Source organism: Paroedura picta, chromosome 5, assembly GCF_049243985.1.
Source record: "Paroedura picta isolate Pp20150507F chromosome 5, Ppicta_v3.0, whole genome shotgun sequence".
In the NCBI taxonomy this organism is placed as follows: Eukaryota; Metazoa; Chordata; class Lepidosauria; order Squamata; family Gekkonidae; genus Paroedura; species Paroedura picta.
In genome coordinates this window covers 89886986-89908064 of record NC_135373.1, presented here as the reverse complement: position 1 = coordinate 89908064, position 21079 = coordinate 89886986, and the positions used below count along the sequence as shown (strand labels likewise).

At 42.7% G+C, this 21079-nt stretch overlaps 1 protein-coding gene across 2 annotated transcripts in view; it reads left to right on the top strand.

The window, feature by feature from the left end:
- Positions 1-431: 431 nt before the first annotated feature.
- The window catches only part of RASSF9 (Ras association domain family member 9), a 42583-nt gene continuing 21935 nt past the window's right edge, over positions 432-21079 (top strand). The window contains exon 1 of one of the 2 annotated variants that reach the window (XM_077338965.1): positions 432-669. In XM_077338965.1, the coding sequence (XP_077195080.1) occupies positions 623-669 (47 nt within the window). In that variant the 5' untranslated portion in view covers positions 432-622. Of the gene's footprint in view, positions 670-1070; positions 1227-21079 lie in introns of those variants that run through there. The other variant, XM_077338966.1, reaches the window with a different exon arrangement.

Below are 21079 nucleotides of genomic sequence, written 5' to 3'. Positions count from 1 at the left end.
CCCTCATGTGTGTGTGTGTGTGTGGGGGGGGGGGGCGGTGGCACTTGTATGTGCTGGTTTCTAGTCCACATTGCCACTCTCAAATATTTCAGGCGCCACAACACTAGTTTTTGTTTTCGCCGGCGCTTCTCAATGTGCAGCGAACAGAAGGGGGTGTAGCAAGTGGCTTGCCCGATATGGTGGCAGGCTGTGGCCTCCTTTACTGGACCTTGTAAACTTCCAGCAAAAGTCATGCCCACCATCTCTTCTCCCTCTGCTGATCCCTCGCAAGAGTCTCTCCCTTACTTAGTCGCTGGGAAAGTTCTCCACAATCGCTAGGCTTGGAGGGTTTTGGGGGGGGGGGGGATTGTTTTTTATTCGTTTGTTTTGGGAAGATTTGTTTTTAGCCCTCCCCCTTTTGCCTGCTCATAAACGCCTCCTTCGAGGTTGCAGCTGGGCAGGACTCCAAAAGAGCAACTCGGCAGGAGCTGAAAGTTAGCTGCGAGTTGCACAACTTCAACGCTGGGTGACTATTAACAAGCTTGAGTAGCAGCGACTCCGGCAACAGCGGCGAGACGGGGACTTACTTCAGCCTGCCCGGTGGGAAGGTTGTTGATGTTTGCCTTCAGTCCGGGGACTTGCCATGGCCCCCTTTGGAAGGAACCTCTTGAAGACCCGGCACAAAACTAGGTAAGCTGGGGGAGTCGTGTGTGTGTGTTTGTGTTTGGAGGGGTTCTCCAACCACCTTACTGCTTCCTCCAAGGCTTGGGAGATGACTAATGCGGGGGAGCGTTCCTAAAAGCTCATATTTATGTGTCTCTCTTCTCCCCTTCTTACCTGCCTCTGTTTGAGAAACCTGAAGTCATTTTCTTGGACATTAAAAAAAGAAACAAAACTTTCTGTCATCTCCCCCCCCCCCCCCTTGAGGAAACACGTTTCACTTCCAGCAGGCTGACTGCGAAAGAAAATGACTGACATTCCAGCGTAGAAGGTTTCGTGGCTAGGAGTGGGGAATAATTATATTTTCAAAAGCTACAGCGCCCCTTATCTGAAAAGCAAATGAAATTTACTGCACACATACGGGCCGTCTCGGTGCAAAACAGCGGGGACCGGGTTAAGAGAAAGAGTGCTCGACACAGTGAAGTGGCTTGACTGGCGCTGCCTTTTCTCAACTTTCCCAGAAGTTTGGTTGCTGCAGCAAAGCTTCCAGGGATCAGATCTTCTACAGGCGACATTCCCTTTCCACCGTAAGTTTTCTAGGCTAAAGGGAAATGTGTATGTGTAGGAGGATATCTTTTCTATGGGTGCTGGATTTTGAACTGATATTCTGAATTTGGGTATTTTTGAAAGTTCTGCTTGGTTGCTTTTTCAGGGCAGTAGTAGGAGTCACTGCCCCCCCCCAGCGGCTCCCTCCCCCCACAATTGTGCTTATGCTTGCGTCTACGTGATCCCTACCAATATTGGCAGGAGAAAATTATATACTTTGGATTTGTGTAATTATTTTTAACTGGTAGTGTGCCTTTGCAACTTAAGTGTAAGCTTCCTTGGAGGGAACATGATATTTTCCGTCTCTTAGGAAATTGCAGTGTCTCATACATAGTGCTTGAATTTGATATGGATGGCTAAAGTGACTTTAGGAGGTCTCTTTTGTTACATCAGCATGTGTCCTACTGATTTCTGGCATTGTGGTTACAGGTGTTTTCAGCCCTTTCAGAAGAGTCAACTTTTAGCTCATAGCCTCCCAAAGCAAAAGCTCAGTCCTTGCCGTTGCTTTTACTGTAGTGGTTATGAGCATCTTGAGAACTTATCTTAAGAACTATGGTCATGCTTGCAAATAAAAGCCAAATAATCTCTACTCAGGCCACAAAAACACATCTGAAGACCAAAGGATGTTCTTTGTGGCAAATTTATTTTAATGATTGCAGAATTATAACCAACTGAACTAATACCCAGAGGTGTTGGTAGAGAAAGACCCAATAAGATTTGAAGGCCTAGACCCAGATATATCCCCAACATGCCCCTCCCAAAAAGTCTTTTTTACTTTGAGAATATTGGTTGTGCTTTGCATATCTATGATCCAAAACTGCTGGAGAAGAAAAGCAATGGACTGCATCCCCTAAACAGCAATTAAACTGCCTGGAAAAAGAGTGTTAATCGGAAAATCCACTATGGATTTAGCTTGTTCTTACTGGTGCAGTATGGTAATTGAAGTGGTGGAGAGCAAGCCCTGGCACAGGAACAAAGGGGATAAACTGGAAAACAGACAAAGCTATCCTTCATTACAGCCTTGGAACCAAAGGGACAATTGTGTAGTTTGCTCCTGGTGGAGATTTGTGTGCGGTAACTCAACGGCTGTCAAAAGAAATGGAAAATGGATATTGTAGGTCAGAATTCTGCAATGAGATAGGAATAATTATCTTGTGCTTTCTCTGAATGCCTGCTATTTTTGCCAGTGTATCTCAAATTGTGCCCTTATAAGATCTGTCAGTCAAACTTCTAATGGGTACAAAGAGCAGGCCCTACAATTTTGGTTCTCTGTTCCTAGCTCTGTTGCTTAGACTCCACAGTAACAGTCCAAATTAGGCTTTTATAAAGTTTGAGACAAACAAACAACATGGTCATTTGTAATGAAGGCCTGCTTGCTTCTGAAGCTGGAAAGCTCAAGAAACCGCTTTATAGTATCAAGTAACAATTTCTAGTAATGAATAAGAAATACAGTTTGATGTGACCTACAGTGATACAGAAAATCCACAAGGGTCCTTCAGAATGATCTTCCCAAGAACCCTCTTACTATGACAGGCTTAATTTCATTGAAGCTTGCATTGCTAATTCTGTTAAGTCTCAGTACATGGAGATAATTAATTCTAAGTAAAACACGCTGGGATCCGTTCAAGTGGATAGCAGGTTGGAGCCAGCCAACTTTTCATCAGCTGGTGAAAAAGGATTGGAAAGATGGGGGACGTTTTGACTACCCAAAAGGCTGTGTCGAAGAGCATGGGATTTGCATGGACAAAAGTCATTTAGGTCTGAGTTGCAGAAAGAAGTTGAGCTGGGAGAGTCTGAGTGAAAGAACTGGCTGAATCCAACCCATATAAGAGGCTTAACTGGATTGGAACAAAATATCTATCTTTTTCAGCATTTGGTTACTGTTCAGATTGCAGTGGCCAGCCACATGCTCAAGGCAGAAAGGCAGTGGCTTTTCCTCTTGTGAGCCCTCAACATCTGGAATTCAGAAGGAACCTGTAACCATGGGTGGCTTCATTTAGTTTTCATGGTTAATACATAATGCTGCGGTTATACATAGTGTGTGTGGGTATATGAATAAAGGATCAGTGGAGTATTGTTCCCCTTGGAGCTGGCTTGCACATAAGGGCACATCAGCATGTACTTTATGGATGGTTCACATCATTTCTCTAGAGAGTTAAAAGCTAGATGGGTGCAGTTGTCATTTAGGTTGCCAGTTCTGCCTTGGGAAATTCCCAGAGATTTGTGGGCAGTGCCTGGGATGCTGGAGTTCAGCAAGGGTGCTCAACAGGGATGTGATGGCACACAGTCAGCCTTTCAAAGCTGTCATTTCCTCTAGGGGTATTGATCTCTAGAGTCAGGAGTTCAGTTGTAATTTTGGAAGAACTTCAGAAGCCCTTCTTGCGATTGGTAAACCAACTTGTGGCAGTCACTGGTCTTATGCATCTCTCTCTCTCTCTCTTTTTTGTGAGTACACATTGGCATTTGTTTCTTGGTCCACTTTTGGAATACACATGAGGTTGCGATGGCCCATGGTTAGAGCTCTCTTCTTGAAAGTGAGGTACATTTGATGGGTCTGTTGATCAATGTCAGTACATTTCTGTGTCCAAGGGGCCAATATGTTAGGCTATTTCACCTTGCCCAGCAGCATGTGACATAACCAAATTGCACGATCCCTCTGGCTTTATCTTCTTAAAATGCATTCCTTGCCACTAAGGCATTACTAATCCTCTATACCCCTGGTCATCTTCTGATGAACACTGTAATTTGGTTGATCATAGACTGTATTCTTGGATGATCATAGACTGTATTCTTCTTTTGCATGGGCTAATCAGTTAGGAATGTTTGGCTATAGAGGAGTATCCTCCTTATTGCAGGAGACTGCACTAGAAAATATCATCTTTATGGGACTCTTTAAAGCTTTGCTCATGCGTATAAAGCTAAACACTGCAGAAGGTAAATTGGTTCAGATGATCAAACAACCCTAAATATAGTACATTTGTTGAACTTTAGGAAGCCAGTAAAGGAAATTCCACAGGAAAAAAGTGCGTAAAGTATATGGGTGCCTTTCCACAGCTTCCACAAGCGAAGTTTCACATGCACAAAGAAAAAGAATCTGTGCTATCTATATATCTATCTATCTTAAACCTTTTTTGTATGTTTATAATGGTGATACACATGCCTTTTAGGAACAAAATAGCCACTTTCTTTGGGACTAAACCAGGGCATTTAAAACATCATGGGGAGAGGTCCAGAGTGCTCTGCTGGAATTTTGGGAGGGGAGCAGGGGCCCTTCAGTCGCTGTTGCTTGAGCCTGGTCTCAACCTGGCGGAAGAGCTCCTTTTTGCAGGCACTGCGGAACTGTTTAAGCTCCATCAGGGCCCTGAGCATTACCATTACCAAAGGAAAGAATGAGCAGGAGCTCATTCCACCAGGTGGGGGCCCAAGGCCAGGCGGGCTTCTTTAGGGCTTTACGGTTGGAGGTGGCGGAGCGTAGATCTCTTTGAGGGGCATAGGCAGGGAGGCGGTCCCTCAGAACACATATGTTCTTGAAGATAATTACCCAGAAGTGACACATTCTTCCAAATTCTACTGTCTCTGGGCTCTGCCCTGAAAACTCTTGGCATTTGCCATGACAATGTTGGAAACCAAACTTAAAGAAATGGAACTGGCATCTAGGGTTTGTGTGAAAATGGTAGAACCTGTAGAACGAACGGATTCATTGGAAATTCTTTTGGGTCTTCTTTGGACTAGAGAGTAATCTTTAATTCATGGCTGCTATGAAGATAGTGATGGTAAGGTAATTATGGTTGAATCCCCTCTCCTTGATGTTTTATTATGGCAGCTTTTTATGTTCAATAGGAGTGGGCTGGAGGAAAAGGAATTGCAAGCCACCATTGCTTTGGGCACGTCGCGTGAAAGGCAACATTTGCATTTACTGAAAAGAGCAATAGTCATTATCATAATCTTACCATCATTATGACTATTACTATTTTTATTATGCATATGGCACCATCATTGTGCAGAGCAGTTCAGAGCACCATTCTCAATGGGGGGGGGGGGTAGCACGTTTGATGACAGCCACAGACTGAAAAATGTAAGAAGGGGAGATCAAAGGGTTTGGGGGTGGGGTGGTAACTGAACCAATGAAATACCCTCTTTTCACATATGATATAAGTTTTACCATTACCAAAGGAAAGAAAAAGAAATGTGATCTTTTTGTTCGTATGTGAATGAATACATTTGGTTTCTAGAAATCGGTCTCGTGTGTGTATGTATGTATTTATATATACACATACATACATACATACATACATACATACATACATACATACATACATACATACATACATACATACATACATACATACATACATAGGGCCAATCAGGGTGCAGCCAGCAAAGCTTGGCCCTGCCCCTGTAGCTCCTGCCCTTCGCTACTGGACTCTAGCTTCTTTGCTCTCAGACGGGCCTCAGTGCCTGGAGCCAGCAGTAGCTAAGGGGCGAGGGCCCTGGGCAAAGGGTCGTGGTGGAAGGCTTGCTAACGAGGGCCTCTTGGCTTGCTAAGCAGGGCCTGCTAACGAGGGCCTCCCGGCCTACTGACTGCCTGCTAAGGAGCTCAGGCCAGTCCCCACCTGCTCCACTTGATCTGGCCACAAGCTGTGGCCCAAAGCCACCTTACGCTGCCTGGCTAGGGCCCAGGGGAGGAGGCACTTTCAAGGCCCGATCTTAGGAACGGGATTTGAAGCTTGTGTGTGTATGTGCACATACATACATACGTACGTACGTACATTGAGTATAGATATCTCACTCTTAGCTTAGGCCTTTACAGGGGGCCCAAGAACTTGAGAAGAGCTCTAATAGAGTTGTGGCTGAGAATTGCTGCTTTAGAGTTATATGATTGGTCCTTGCTCCAAGGAGTTTGCAATGTAATATTTAAACAAGACATACAACAACATTCGTTAAAATAAATACCAACACCATACCTTGAGATCTCTGGCAAATATAGTTTTGTTAAGTAGGTATGGGTTTCTCACAGAGAGATCTCAGCAACTTAATCAAATGGCAGTTCACAGGAATCATTGAGGAAAACTAATGAGAAATCAGTATAAATTTGTAGTGTAAATATATCCTTACATCCCACGGAGACATGTTGTTATAGAACAAGTCTAACTCTAAATCAATGTTGCTTATGCAAGGCAGTATTTTATTTACATAGGGTTTGCTGACTTATGTACTTTCCATTTGGGTCAGGAAAATCATGCAGAGGGATCCCCCAGCATGGTGCTCACAGACATGGTTCCTGGTGTCCACCAAGTTTTTATAAAGTGGCCCTTCTGAGTGGTCACTAGTGATCCAGTTGGTTGGGTAAATTAAATAAGATTGTTTCAGTGGCAGCTGCCACCACAATGTTGGTTTTATCTCACATGCCTCTTTCCCAGTGTACCTTTTAAAAATTATCCTCCTTTCTCCCCTACAGTTGGGCTGTGTATCTGTTTGTGGCTCTGTCTTTTGCAGTAGCCAATTTGTGGTTGTCCGTAACATCCTGTACGTCCAAAGGTGCTCACAGGCTAAAAAAGTTTTGGGGCCCTGATTTATGTTATGATTCCACTCTGAATATGGCTCCTTTACAACTAGCTTTTAGAGAAAAATAAATGTTGGGACTTCAGTTCATGGAACTCCTATTCTCATGTCTGTCTAAGAGACAAACCAGACTGATGACCCAACCTGAGCTATGCTCAGACATTAGGAGAAAGCTCTCTTTCATTCCAGATGACTTATTTCCAAGTAAAAATACATCTAAATGGATTGTGTGACCCTGAAGCTAACTAGAGGAATGTAATGTAAACTGAAAATATTTATCAAATCAGCTAGACTTCCTAAACATAGACATAATAACTATGGCTGAGGGAACAGAAGTTTGCAGAAAATAATTTTGACAAGGATTATATAACCCAATAATGTCTAGTGTTTGTTTTTTAATCCACAAGGAAATAGTTTTAAGTCTGGTAAAAAAAGGCAGATCTTTTCTACTCTTTTGAAAATACTTCCACCATGGTCTGGAAGTCTATTAATTCTAGATAAAAGACACTACAGTCAAATATTCTTATACATTATAATAGACAAGAGGACATAATGTGTTCTTCGTATAAACTGGAAAACTTTATCCAGACTACTATAACTGAGTCTGCAGAATGCACTATGAAGTTAGGTTGGGGATTCTTACTCATAATGTGGGGCATAGAATCTTAGGACTGTATTTATTTATTTGGAATTAAAGTACAAAATGCGGCTGCTAGCGTCCTCACAAGTGGACCTTGGAGGGCCCACATCCAGCCTGTGCTGAGGCAGCTGCATTGGCTACCAGTTGCTTTCCGGATTTGGTTAAAGGTTTTGGTATTAATCTTTAAGGCCATGTGCGGTCTGGGACCCACATATTTGAGAGACCGCCTCTTGCCCCATGTCCCCTGCAGGGTTTACGCTCTGCGGGTTTGAATTTGTTGGTCATACCCAGCCTCCTGGGAAGTGCGTCTGGCCTCAACTAGGGCCAGGGCCTTCTCGGTCCTGGCCCCACTTGGTGGAATGAGCTCCTGGAAGAGCTATAGGCCCTGCAGGAGCTTTCAACATTCCGCAGGGCCTGCAAGATGGAGCTCTTCTGCGAGGTTTATGGTTGAAGCCGGCGTGCTAGGAAGAGCTGGACCCCACTGGGTCAATCTCAGGCAGGGTATTGATCAATGACCCCTTGCCCTCATGGTGGAGAGTGGGAATGTTTGGTATTAGTCCACCATCATGGACATCGTGGGAACTGTGTGGTATTCGGGTTGTAATTTTATTGGGGTTTTATTGTAGGTTTTATTGTTGTTACCCGCTACTGGGAGTGGTGGGATATAAATCTAATAAATAAACAAACAAACAAACAAACAAATAAATAAATAAATGTGCTCTCCCATGGAAGTTGCTCACACCTATGATTGATTTTGGCATAACCAGACCACAACTTTATTTAAGAACAAACCAGAAGAAGAAGAGTTGGTTCTTGTATGCTGCTTTTCTCTACCCGAAGGAGGCTCAAAGCTGTTTACGGTCGCCTTCCCTTTCCTCTCCCCACAAGAGACACCCTGTGAGGTGGCTGAGGCTGAGAGAACCCTGATATCACTTCTCGGTCAGAACAGTTTTATCAGTGCTGTGGCGAACCCAAGGTCACCCAGCTGGCTGCATGTGTGAGAGTGCAGATTCGAACCCGGCATGCCAGATTAGAAGTCCACACTCCTAACCACTACACCAAACAGGAGTGTTGTTAAGCATAGGAAGGAGTCATACAGCAGTGGTCAACCAACCAGTCCCCCCCTCATGACTCAATCCTGGTGGCCCCCAAAGGAATCCCCCCCTGGTTTCCCAGCCAGGAGCACAGGGTTCTTTTGGCACCTGGATCACCACAAGGAAAGTGTCCCACCCAAGTTATCTCTGGGGATGCATATTTAGCCAACTGGCTGTATGAGCCCCATGCCTTCCCCCAAAGGTCAGGTCCACTCATACCCAGATGCCTCTCAGGAGGCCCCAGGACACTGGCCAGACCTCTCCCCAAAATACAGGCTTCCCCTGGGCCATCCTGCAAACTGTAACAAATATTGAACCAAATACACTGGTAATGTCATAAACCCAAACTTCAGAAACATGAACATCAATATTCAGACATCGTAACCTAAACCCTGGACCGGGTGGGTGGATCAACCATCTGTCACAGGCAGTCCAGCTGAAGGAGGTCAGGCCATGTGGCACTATTTAAGGCCTGGTCTCCACCCCACCCCTGATGTGTACGCATCAAGCCGCTCTCTGACGTGCCTGTGGTATGTCATCTCTTCACTTGGACAATAACATCAATTTTCTAAACATTTTGTAAACTTCAAAAGTAACACGGACTCACAACTCTGGACCCACTAGTAGTTTCCCAGCACATTATTTTATTCTTATAATTTATTGGATGTATTGTTATATAAACTGCACTGAGCCTTCGGGGAGGGCAGTATATAAATCTAAATAAATAAATAAATTATTTTGATGTTACCCGCTCTGAGCCTATGGGGAAGAGTAGCTATAATATTAAAGTTAATGTTATTATTAATTCTCACTGCATTGTTATGAATCAGAAAGGTAAGCATTATCACCTGGAAGCATTTTACAGACTAGCATATTAAGATAAGACACCAAGGATAATTTTTTTTCATTTATTTGTCCTCGTGGGGCTTCCATTGATTCTGGCAGGATTTACTAACTGTGCAATTAATGTTGCTGGTGTAGCATAGTGGTTATGAGTAGAAATCTGAAGATCCCTAGTTTGCTCATAAATTCACTTAGTGACTTTATACAAATTGCTCTAATATAACCACCCCCATTCTGTAAAATGGTGATAATGCTGATGTACCTTACTGGGTTGATGTAGTGAACATAATGATTATATGTGACTAGCTTTCTGCTGTATAAATGATCAGTATTAGTAAGTGCCTATTGAAGACTAAATTCAAATTAAGCCTATTTGGAGTTATGATATAGGAATTCATGCTTTTCAGATACATTTTCAGATAAGTTGATTTTGTAGACACTGCATTTCAGTGTGCTGATCTCAGACACCACCCTGTTCCTGGAAGGGTTAGTCCACTCTTTGTCTATTGATGTCATCATGATGAGAGATAGAGTGCACAGAAATAAAAACTGGAATGGGAAATTTTTTTACACGACCCATGTAATATATGTGCATCAGTACAAATGGTTTCTAGTCAGTGGTCTGCTTTGTGAGTAGCATTTCAGGCTGCTGAATGTTGTTTATGCCTTTTTTGTGCCCCCGCCTTGTTTAGTATAATGCTTACGATTTTTAACTTGGGAATTGCCTTGAGCAGGTCTCCGTTGAGATGGTGTATACAAATTTGTCACTAACTGAAAAAGATACATTCCCTGCCCAACAATATTTAGCCTTCTTTCTTTCCTTCCATAATAGTATCTGTTACAAGGAAGTGCCCTTCCAAAATATTCATCGTAGAGAACTTGTGTATGCAACTTAGTTGACATTTCCGTTCATCCCGATACAGCCATTCAGTTTGACATGATACCAAACAATTGATTAAAAAGAACACCTGGGTTGTTGGGGTGCCTGAATGAGCAAACCATTATTTCCCACAAAACTGAATCAGAACCCATATTTCAAAATTAATCTGCCGATAATAATTTGGTGTGATAGGGTAAGAGAATTGTGAAGCCATAGTGACTGCCTTCAATCATCCTGTTACAGAGCTGTGCAGGCCAGAAACAAGAATGTGAAAAAGCTCCTCAAATTATAGCCTCCTTTGAGTATTCTAATCATGTGTTTTGTTTTGTTTTGTTTATTCTACACTATAAATTATGACTGCTGCAACTCATGGTTTGGTGTGAGGTAGAAACTGAATGAAACAGAAATTTCATCTCATAAAATAGTCCTATTTTTGAAGTTTTTACATAATGATACAAACAGCTTTTTAGCTATGCTTTTATTATTCCTCCTTGTGCAACTTCCTAGTTTGATCAAGTCCACGTGAAGCTGCTTAAGCTGAGATTGGCCACTGAGATTGGCTGACAAAAGATCTCTAAGGCCTCAGATTTTTCTCATCACCTACTACTTGGTCTTGTTAACTGGATTTACCAGGGAGGGATTGAACTCAGGACTTGATGCATGCAAACCCTGTTCTGTAATATCTGAATGCAGGAATCCAGGTGCAATTCTTACTCCCCATAAACTGGTATTCTAAACGTCAGTTTCAAATCTTGGTTCGTGGGGGGAAAAAACAAATCCCAGTTCACTGCTTTTGAGCCTTGTTGGTCAAATATGGAAGTTTTCAATCAGTTATCAATCAAACTGTGCATAAAGGGAGAGAAAGAGAAGGTATTAATTAACTTGGTCTGAATGACTGTAATAAAGTTTGAATTGAATTGAAGGCTTTCATGCCCTATGCTGACAAATCTTTGTGTAAATTCAGTTTGCTGTGCCTCAGTTTGAATCAGGATGCCATGCAGTCTTGCCACCTCGCCAAGTCAGTGAGGTGCAGTACCGGTACGCTTGCCTTCAGTGATGTTTTGTACAACTTGATATTAATCTGAATCCATGTACCAACAGGCAATATTCTGTGCTGTATACTTAAGATTTAGATTTAAGCATGTCGCTGGAAGTGTTGTGATTTGCTGATATGGCCTATATTGTGTCTCTCTGTACTGATAACTGAATTCCCTGTATGTAAATACAATTTATGCTAGAAACACTTTACAAACAAGCTTGTTTTAAGTGGCCTTGTGAAAGTATGTTGGCATTGCTTGCCGTGAAAGTTGGTTGGTTTGTGATGCTCGCCCAGTAAGTCCCAAGTAAAACTGAGGGTGTATCTATCATCTGCTCATACCACTTCTGTTTTCTTGGGATGTCCTAATGCTAGCTATTAATTTACGTGGCAGTACAAAACCAAAATGTAACTCTGAAGATAAAACTAGCTTTAATTATTATTTATATCTGTGTTTCTGGCTGGAAAATATGTGTGAGTCACACCTATCCTGTCTTATGTTTATAATAATTATGATTAAAGGAATTTCCTACATGGATCGAGAACAGCTTCCCAGCGAAGAAGGTGGTAGTTTGCTTTCGCTTCAAAATGAAAAGGAGGTTTGTATTCAATGCATGGCGAATGTTACACATCTCGCTCTAAGGAACAGAACAAAATGTATTAACAATGTCAGCTTTCCGGGGTGGAGTAAAGTTACAGAGACTTATAAGCATTTCAAAGGAAGATTGACTGGATGACCTAGAAAGAGCCATACTGGATCTAAGCCTGAGAAGCCAGTTCTGGTGATTTGTGAAAGAACATTTTCTGTGAGAATGTCTTAGGAATACTTAGGAATAAGAGTTTGATTTAGATTTACATTTAGATTTAGAGCCGGGGTAAAGTAATGACTCTTCTTGAATAAATTGCTTCCTGGTGATTGTCAGCCAGGATTCTGTTATTTGTATCTGCAGTCAAGCTGGTCATAGCCCAGTAGTGTCAGAGTAATTATTAGTTAGGTCGGGGGTCATCAACCCCCGGGCTGCGGCCTACTGCCGGGCCGCGAAAGCCTAAATACCTGTTCAGCTAAAGAACTTTGGGGAGTCCTTATTGGGAGCTATATCAGAAATGTCTATCAGAAACTAAAGAAGGCCTAGTACAGCTTATTACAAAGGTCAATGAAGAAAGAAATTTGAAATTTTCTTGGAACACTAAAAAAACAAAATTGTCAACTACAAAAAACCAGACCTGTCACAATAACAATTGATGGTGAAGAGATCAAGTGCATTCAAGAATTTTCTTGGATCACAAATTGATGAAAGTGGTGATTGCAGAATGGAAATAAAATATCAAATTTCTCTGGGTTGCTCATGAAACTCCAGCTCACTTACTGTGGCCATATCCTGAAATACAACTTAATGGAGAAAGCAATTATGCTGGGATTGGTCAGTGGAAAAAGGAAAACAGGTCAACAAAGAAACACAACACCATAGACACTAGCCAGATCATTACACAACTAAAAGAAGCGGTGCATGATTGAAAATTGTGGCAACAGTTGAGCCATATGATCGCCAAGAGTTGCACTCAACTGAATGGCTAACGTATCATTCATTGGAAGCTAAGAGTCAAATGGAAATTTCTAAAACTAGAAAAACTACTCTTCCAACTCGAACTCTAGTACTCAAAGAAGTCCCATGACTTTCAGATTTAAAATATGTGTGCTTAAAAGAAAGCATCATGCATTTTCTTAGCTGAACATTATATCTGATGAGATGTGGTGAATGAGATGTTCTAAATAAATATACTTCTCTTCATCTTAAAGATAGTGTGATGCTTTTTTCATTACTTAATCAGAACACTTTACTGTTCTTCATGTAGTATATAACAATGTACAGTTCTGTTAAGAGCCTCTTGTGGCGCAGAGTGGTAAGGCAGCCGTCTGAAAACTTTGCCCATGAGGTTGGGAGTTCAATCCCAGCAGCCGGCTCAAGGTTGACTCAGCCTTCCATCCTTCCGAGGTCGGTAAAATGAGTACCCAGCTTGCTGGGGGGTAAATGGTAATGACTGGGGAAGGCACTGGCAAACCACCCCGTATTGAGTCTGCCATGAAAATGCTAGAGGGCGTCACCCCAAGGGTCAGACATGACTCGGTGCTTGCACAGGGGATACCTTTACCTTTACCTTTACAGTTCTGTTATAGCACAGAAACAATCATGTTGAAAAGTACACAGATCATGATGTTGCTTCCTCCAGAGAGTTTTCCTGTGCATGTCATACATCATCTAGATTCTAGAAGTTAAAACATTTTTCATTCTGATCAAAGATGTCATTTAAAAAAATAATGAATTAAATAATGAATTCTGACTTACATAGCATTCCTTTCATAGCAGAGCCTATTTTTGTGTGTCAAGGTGCACTGCTACTAGAGGGAAGTTGGTCTAATAATAGGACTTCCCAACCTACCCCACCCTCCTACTGTAAGCCATTGAGGTACCCTCCCCTGTTCTGCTCCTAGACTGAAGGTCTTCTTCACTCTACTCTTCAGCTGATGAAAAGCCTTCCCCTTCTGGTAACTGCTAGTATACTGATAAAATCGCAGCACCTGTGGACCAACCTCATGTTTTCCAAAAGACTGATGGTGACTTAAGTTGTTGTAAACTAATGTTTTACAGATTACCTCAGATTAGTTTACAAGTGCTCTCTAGATAAGACCGTTGATAAGATAAAGTGGGGAAAAACCATGTTATGTGAGTGGTGTCCTACAAAATTAACCTCTAGTTGCTTAAAAAAATTAAACTGAATTTTAATAACATATTTAATAACACACTGCAACCTTTCACACACAGCCAGCCTCTTCCTGCATTCAGTCAATATGTGGAGGGGGGAGCAGGCATCAGTGTGCTGACCTCATCCCCTTTACGTATAAGTCCTGTTTATGAAGGATTGATTTAAGATTGATGGAGCCCCAAGAAGAAAAGGGTGCCAGTAGCAGAAAGTCAGAGGGAGGCTGAATGTTGCAACTTTTCAAAGGTCTTTGGCCCAAATTCCAGCCTAACCTATGCTACCATCTAAATTGTTCAGGTCTGCATTTTTCTTTATGTTTCAGACTTATTTTTCAAGGTACAGATTTGTTTGGTAAGTTTACCACCAGCTGTTGGCAGGATGATTAGGTTACTTTTAGTTTAAATTATGCACGAACCTATCAACTTTCTTCTTTCACCTTTGATACAATGCATTTTACATAATTAATAGATTCAGAAGTGTCTGGAGGCCAGCCAACTTTTACTGGGTGGGGAAGGAGGCTGGAGTCTGAACAGGTGCATCCGTGCATACCGATCTGGTGTGGGTTTTTTTGCCCTGCTAGGGAAAATGAATTCCAAAGACACTTTGCAGTGTTGAATAACATTGGATCACAGCTCAAAACATGGGGTGCTATTATGAAGATGGCCTAATGTGATCTTGTTCTGGAAACCTGCTTTCTAATGAGGTAACTAGAGACGTGCAGTCTAAGTGATTTTTATCAATAGATGGATATGTACATACAAGTTAGACTGGCTATTATGAACCCAGATAGTCTACCTCCTCTATTTTTATTTATTTATTGTTTATTTATTAATTGGACTTATTGCTCACCACTCCCAGCAAACCAGCTCGTGGTGGGTTACAAATAGGTTCCAATACAAAATCCCCAATAAAACCACATTAAAAACTTAAGTAAAAGACAATAATTAGCAACATGGCAGTAAAAACAACCCCATCCTCCCTGTACTCAGGGAGAATGGTAGTACAGTAACTGGTCATCACCAGAGATGCCAAGAAGTTGGAGGCAGGTGTCTTCCTTTTCTCTGCAACTTTTTCTACCTCAATTCTATTGGATCTAGGGTTTCCAACCCTAGCTTGGAGAATTCCTGGATATTTGGGAGCAGGAGGGGGGGGGGAGTTTATCAGGGATGTATTGCCATAGAGTCCATCTGCTGAAGCAGCTGCTTCTTGCAGGGTAACCAATCTATGCAGTCTGGTGATCAGTTGTAATTTCAGGAGAATTTGATGCCCTGTATGTTAATACAGTGGTCCCCAACCTTTTTATCACCGGGGCCCGGTCAACACTTGACAATTTTACTGAGGCCCGAAGGGGTAGTCTTTTGCTGAGGGACGCCGCTGCCGCCTTAGCCCCTGCTCCGCTTGCTTTCCCACAAGCACCCCTGACTTCCCACCGCCCGCTGGGGGGCGCTGCCAGCTGCTCAATGCCACGCCGAGGGGGAGCCCCAGCCATGGTGGTTGTTGTAGAGCACCAAAGGTGAGCCAGTGGCAGAGTGGCAGGGCAGCCCCTGAGGCAGCAGCCAGGGAGGAGGACAAGGAGGAGCCGCAGCCCAGTACAGACTGATCTACGGACCGGGACCGGTCCCTGGACCGGGGGTTGGGGACCACTGTGTTAATAAACTTGCTTGCCTCTGTCTCCAGTACTCTCCTCCCTTGTACCTATTTATTCTTAGAATCATAGAGTTGGAAAGGGTCTCCAGGGGTATCTAGTCCAGCCCCCTCTTAACTCTGATCCTGTTCTTTGCTGCCGTCATTCCTCTTGGGGCATCTGCTTTCTTCTTCCCTTGTTTCCTTGAATAAAGAAAAAATGCCTTTATCTCTATGGCCCATCTCTAGGTTTGCGCTATGTATTCCATGGGAGTAACCATGTACATAAGTTCAACTGGATGGAGTAAGTTGCTGCATTGGTATGGTTGTAACTTGTTTATTCTAAGCTTCTTTCCAGGTGAAAGGTCTCTGGCTCTATAGTTATTCCCTCCCCCATCTTTGTTTCAGCATCACAATGGTGTCTCTCCTGTATGGTGAGTTCAGGTAAAGGAGGCAGACAGACTAATTAGCATGGGAGATTAAAGTAAAACTTTATATTAAGGGCACCTGAGGAAGGATTTTGCAAGCTACTTGTTTCACTGCTTCTAGAACTTTCTGTGATGTCAATTATTCTTCAAGGGCAGCAGACAGATGTAGACATTTGATTTTTGAGGAAATTCCCATAAAATGACAGCAGGTTTAAGAGGTGTATAATGGTTAGGTTGCTGGATCTATACTGGGAAGACCTAGATTGAAATGCTGCATCATTTCACAAGGTTAATTTTGTGGTAGCCCCTTTCTTTCAAACTTAGCTACATCATATAGTTCATGTAAGATAGAAAAATTGGATTATTTGTTTGTGTATTTTTAACAGAATTCCACAGAAGAGTGGGAATGTAAATTTAATGAATGAAATACACCTGTGAATTGTTTCCCAGAAGATCTTCGTCAATGGCTTGGATCCAATGAAGTATTTCTTTGGATAAAAAGTGGGGTTGTTTTTGCCACTTCCCCTTCCCACTGTAGACCTCCAGCTTCTCCATCACGCTGCCCACTTCTCAGCAGCATTTTGGGATTGGGGGAGGTGAGGAAGTCATGCTTTGTTTATGGAAATCTCCTTTGTTTTTAGAAATTTTCTACTCTAGATCTTCATTAAATATATTTATATGGGGAGGAGGAATACAACGTGCTGCCAGCTTGGTGTAGTGGTTAGGCATGCGGACTTCTAATCTGGTGAGCCCGGTTTGATTCTCCGCTCCCCAACATCTAGCCAGCTGGGTGACCTTGGGCTCACCACAGCACTGATCAAGCTGTTCTGACTGAGCAGTAATATCAGGGCTCTCTCAGCCTCACCTACCTCACAGGGTGTCTGTTGTGGGGAGAGGAAAGGGAAGGCGATTGTAAGCTGATTTGAGACACCTGGTAGAGAAAGGTGCATATAAGAACAAACTCTTCTTCTTCATCTCGTCTAGTCACCAGGTGTTCATATAATACTTTTCACAGATCCTTTACATAAACATATGTAAGGCACTTTCATCCTGCTGTTTACTTGAGGCATAGTTATTCTGAATTAAGTGATCCTACCTATGCATTCTTGTTTAAGAATGTAGGAGACACACTGCTGATTCAAACCAAAGTGTCTCTGGTTCAGCATAAATTGTGAGAATGCTCTCTCCTGGTGGTTCAGCTAAAGGAAACTAGCCTGTAGTACACCTGGAGAAGTGGTATGCTTTTACCTGTTTCTTTGCTAAATTAAATATTAAGGGCACTCCCATCACCCTTTCCACCTCTATTGTGGAATAAGTATTGTCCATGTTCTGTTTTGTTTTTCTTAGTAATGGGCTTTGGCAGTGATACTCAGTGACTTGGGAGTGGCTCTCTAACATTCTACTTCTGGCCCTTTTGAGCATTGTTCCTCATGGCACCCACCCCATGTTCCAGTAAAGTTGGCAGTTTCTTTAAGAATTTAGGAAATGTTATCATTATTATAGCCCCAAGATAAAAGAAATAGCTTTATTTTTAAAATACGACTTGTCTGTGCTGGTTACTTCAAATTTATGAAGGGATAAGGCTACTTATGAAGCTTGTCTGCATATGCAGTTGAATGAGAAGGTGTAAATGGAGCAAAGCACTGTTTAATTCTAGTGCATAAAACTAATCTACTTAAAGTAAAAAACAATACAGCACTACATTAGAAAATGAAGGGGCTATTCAACATAGGGAATAGTCTGTTATATAAAGTCACAGCTGTTATTATTATGCCATAGCAGGCTCAATCTCTGGCATCTTCAGTTAAGGATCAGGAAGATGATGTGTAAGTCCTCTGTCTGAAACCCTGGAGAGCTACTGCCAAATAGAGTTGTGCGCTTTGGCCGCCGAAGCAGCCGTTCGAGCCCAAAGCAGCCAGCACCTTGGCCTGGGGGGGAGGGGCGATGATGGTGGTGGCACGTGGCCCGCGCCCACATGCAGGCGCAGAGCCCTCCCCCCTGTGCCCGCTTTGGCCTTGAATGGCCGCTTTTGAGGCCAAAGCACACAAGTCTAGCTCACCTTGATGGAACCAATGGTTTGCATCAGTATAAAGGCAGTTTTACATGTGTTCCCCCAGTCCAGAGACTCAAGGACTGGCAACGATCCAGTAGTAGTGAAGAGAGACTGCTCACATGCTCAGAGGTATACTGGCAATTATATTTACACAAAGGTAGGAACCCACAAGTTCTCGTGGGAGGAATCTTATTTCCCTCTCCCTCACTATTTCTTCTTCCCCTTTCCTGAAACCCTGGTAGCCCCCCTCTCCTTTTACTACTCTTCCTTGTATCCTTCCCAGTAAAAGTATCACTGATTGACCTGTTAATGATTTATAGTTCTTCCCACCAAGCTAGCTACATATCTTTGTATTATATATAATAATATAATATTACTATATGTATAGTCCTGCTTCATGAACTGCATTTTTATATGTGATAAAACTTGGGACCTACTTGCTCAGCTTAGAAGGTGAAATGGCAGTAACACAGGACTGACACATCATTCCATCGGTCTCTTGGCATACTGCCTTCTTCAGAAGATGAATTTTAGAATGATTGCCAGTTGCCTTACGGATGCTGACAGGTGGTTGTATTTGAGTTTCAGGTAGAAGTTACAGAGAATCGCTACCCTGAGGGTAGTGGATACCTAAAGTAAATAACTTCTGTGACGAGTAACTTAAAGAAGATCATGTTCAGTTGAGCAAAGTCATTACTGCAATGAAGACAATTATAGCATTGGTTCACTCTCGGTTTGTAGCTTCTCTAGACAAGTCATGTTAGCATACTTTAATCAAGAGTAATTTTGATCTGGCACTAGAAAGAAGGAAGTTCCCTGTCTTCTTTTCTAATGTATACTTATATGGTGTAGATTTAGGAGAGTAGCCATGCTGGTATGAAGCAGCAGAACAAAGTCTGAGTCCAGGGGTACCTTTGAGACCAACAAAGTTTTATTCAAGGTATAAGTTTTTGTGTGTAAGCACACTTCTTCAGGCTTATAACTTAAAAAAAAACATTGTTGATCTTAAAATTTATGTGGAGTAGTTCATGGACAAATTTGGACCTGGCTTGGCAGATGTAGGGATGAGTGCAAAAAAAATATTTTATTTTGGAATTTGGCTGGGTGTTGTATTATGTAATGCAGTGATTCCCAACCAGGGGTCCATGGACCCCAGAGGGTCCCTGGCTTTTCCCCTCCTGCTTTAACGGATGCTTTCAAAACATGAAAAACATATGTCTAAAGCAGGCGTTCTCAATGGGAGTTTCAGGAAATCTTGGGGCCTTTTCGCACAGGGATCTTTGTTGCAAATTGTTTGCGGAATGAAAAATCGCCATTTAAAATAGTGGAATTCGTCGTTATGCATACCTGCCTTTGTAGTGGAATCAGTTGCGTTTTTTAGCGTTTCCCACAGGCTTCCGGTCTCGGCAGAAATCGCTAGAAAGGAAGCGCTATTGCCAAGCTCGTCCCGCCCCTGGCCGTCAAGCAGCCAATGGGCAGCCGTTAGCATGCTCCCAAACAGCCCCTTTCCCTTTAAGAAAGGTTTTTAAAAAAAAAAAAACGACCCATAGCAACGAATCTAGGTAGATTCGTTGCTACGGAGAGACCCATCCAGCTGCCTAATGTGAGCTGTCGTTTGATTGTATGATCGTTGGCACGCTGCCTCGAGTGATAAAAAAAAATCCCCCCCCTTCTCACGGGCCCGATTTTCGGCTGAATTTATTTGTAAAAAATAAAGGGACTTTATTTCAGCAAACGGGCTTTTCAGTGGTTTGTGCTTAGTGACTAAAGGTGAAGGACTGAAGCCAGGGAAGCCTCTAAACAGAAAGAGGCTCGCCGGTGCGTTTATCCCCGCTCGCTCGGAGAAAAAAAAATGGCGATCGCTTCGCCGGAAGTTTGGAGGAGAGAGCCAGGGGGAGGGACTTTGAAGAACCAGCAACAATGGTAACGCACAGGTCTTTAGCGCTACTGTTGCAGATTGGTTGCAGGAGTGTATCGCTATCCGGAGGGTGAATCCACTTTTCTGGATTCCCCTGAAAGCGCCACAACGAAGCGCTTTTTGCTGATTGGTTTCAGGATTGTTGCAGATTGTCTACGACGTCGTGGGTTATGGCAAATTAGTAGCGTTTCCAAATAGCGACCATTCTGCTACTTTGAAGCCGTGCGAAATGGCCCTTGGGGTTTCCTGATTGTCCTGGAAGGGTGTCCTTGATTGCGAGGGATAGAATTAATTTTTTAGATTAAAAAAAATTAAACATGTATCATGTAAGAAAATCATATATGGTTATGTCAAACCATCCCTCTCCCCAAATGGCCAATGATGGGCCTGGAGGGGGTGGGGAGAGGAGGGGCCCTGCCCAGAAATATCCTTGCCGGCTGAGGCATGTTGCATGAGTAACAATTAAACTCCAGACAGAGATAAATTGTTTTATTTACTTAATCTTAACTGTGAGTGTTCAGAGATGCAATGAAATTACCAAATGCCCTAAGCATGTACCTAAGTGTTTTTTTTCTGTATAAGTGGGTAGTTGCCATTAACTGTTGTGGAAAAAAGGGAAGCATAGCAATTCGGGATATGGCATTTTGTGAGAACAAAACCTGGTCCTGACATTAGAATAAACCCATAAAGTACAATAGTGTATCTCCTTTGGACTCCTGAAGTATATATTTCTTTCCTCATGCTCATTTTACCATCTTGAGGCTTTTTACTTGAAACAAATCTGGTTAACCATACTTACCACTATATGGCTCTAATATTTGGAAAGAGCCCTACTGGTCAGAGCGTGTCCGGCCTTGGTTTCCTGTGTCTGGCCTCTGTTTCTGGCTGGACACGCTCCATGGACTGATCCATGGACTAGAGGACCCGCCCACACAAGCCGACCATGTGCCGTGTTGGGGCGCTTGCCACCAGACACAGCCTCGCCACTGATGGAGCC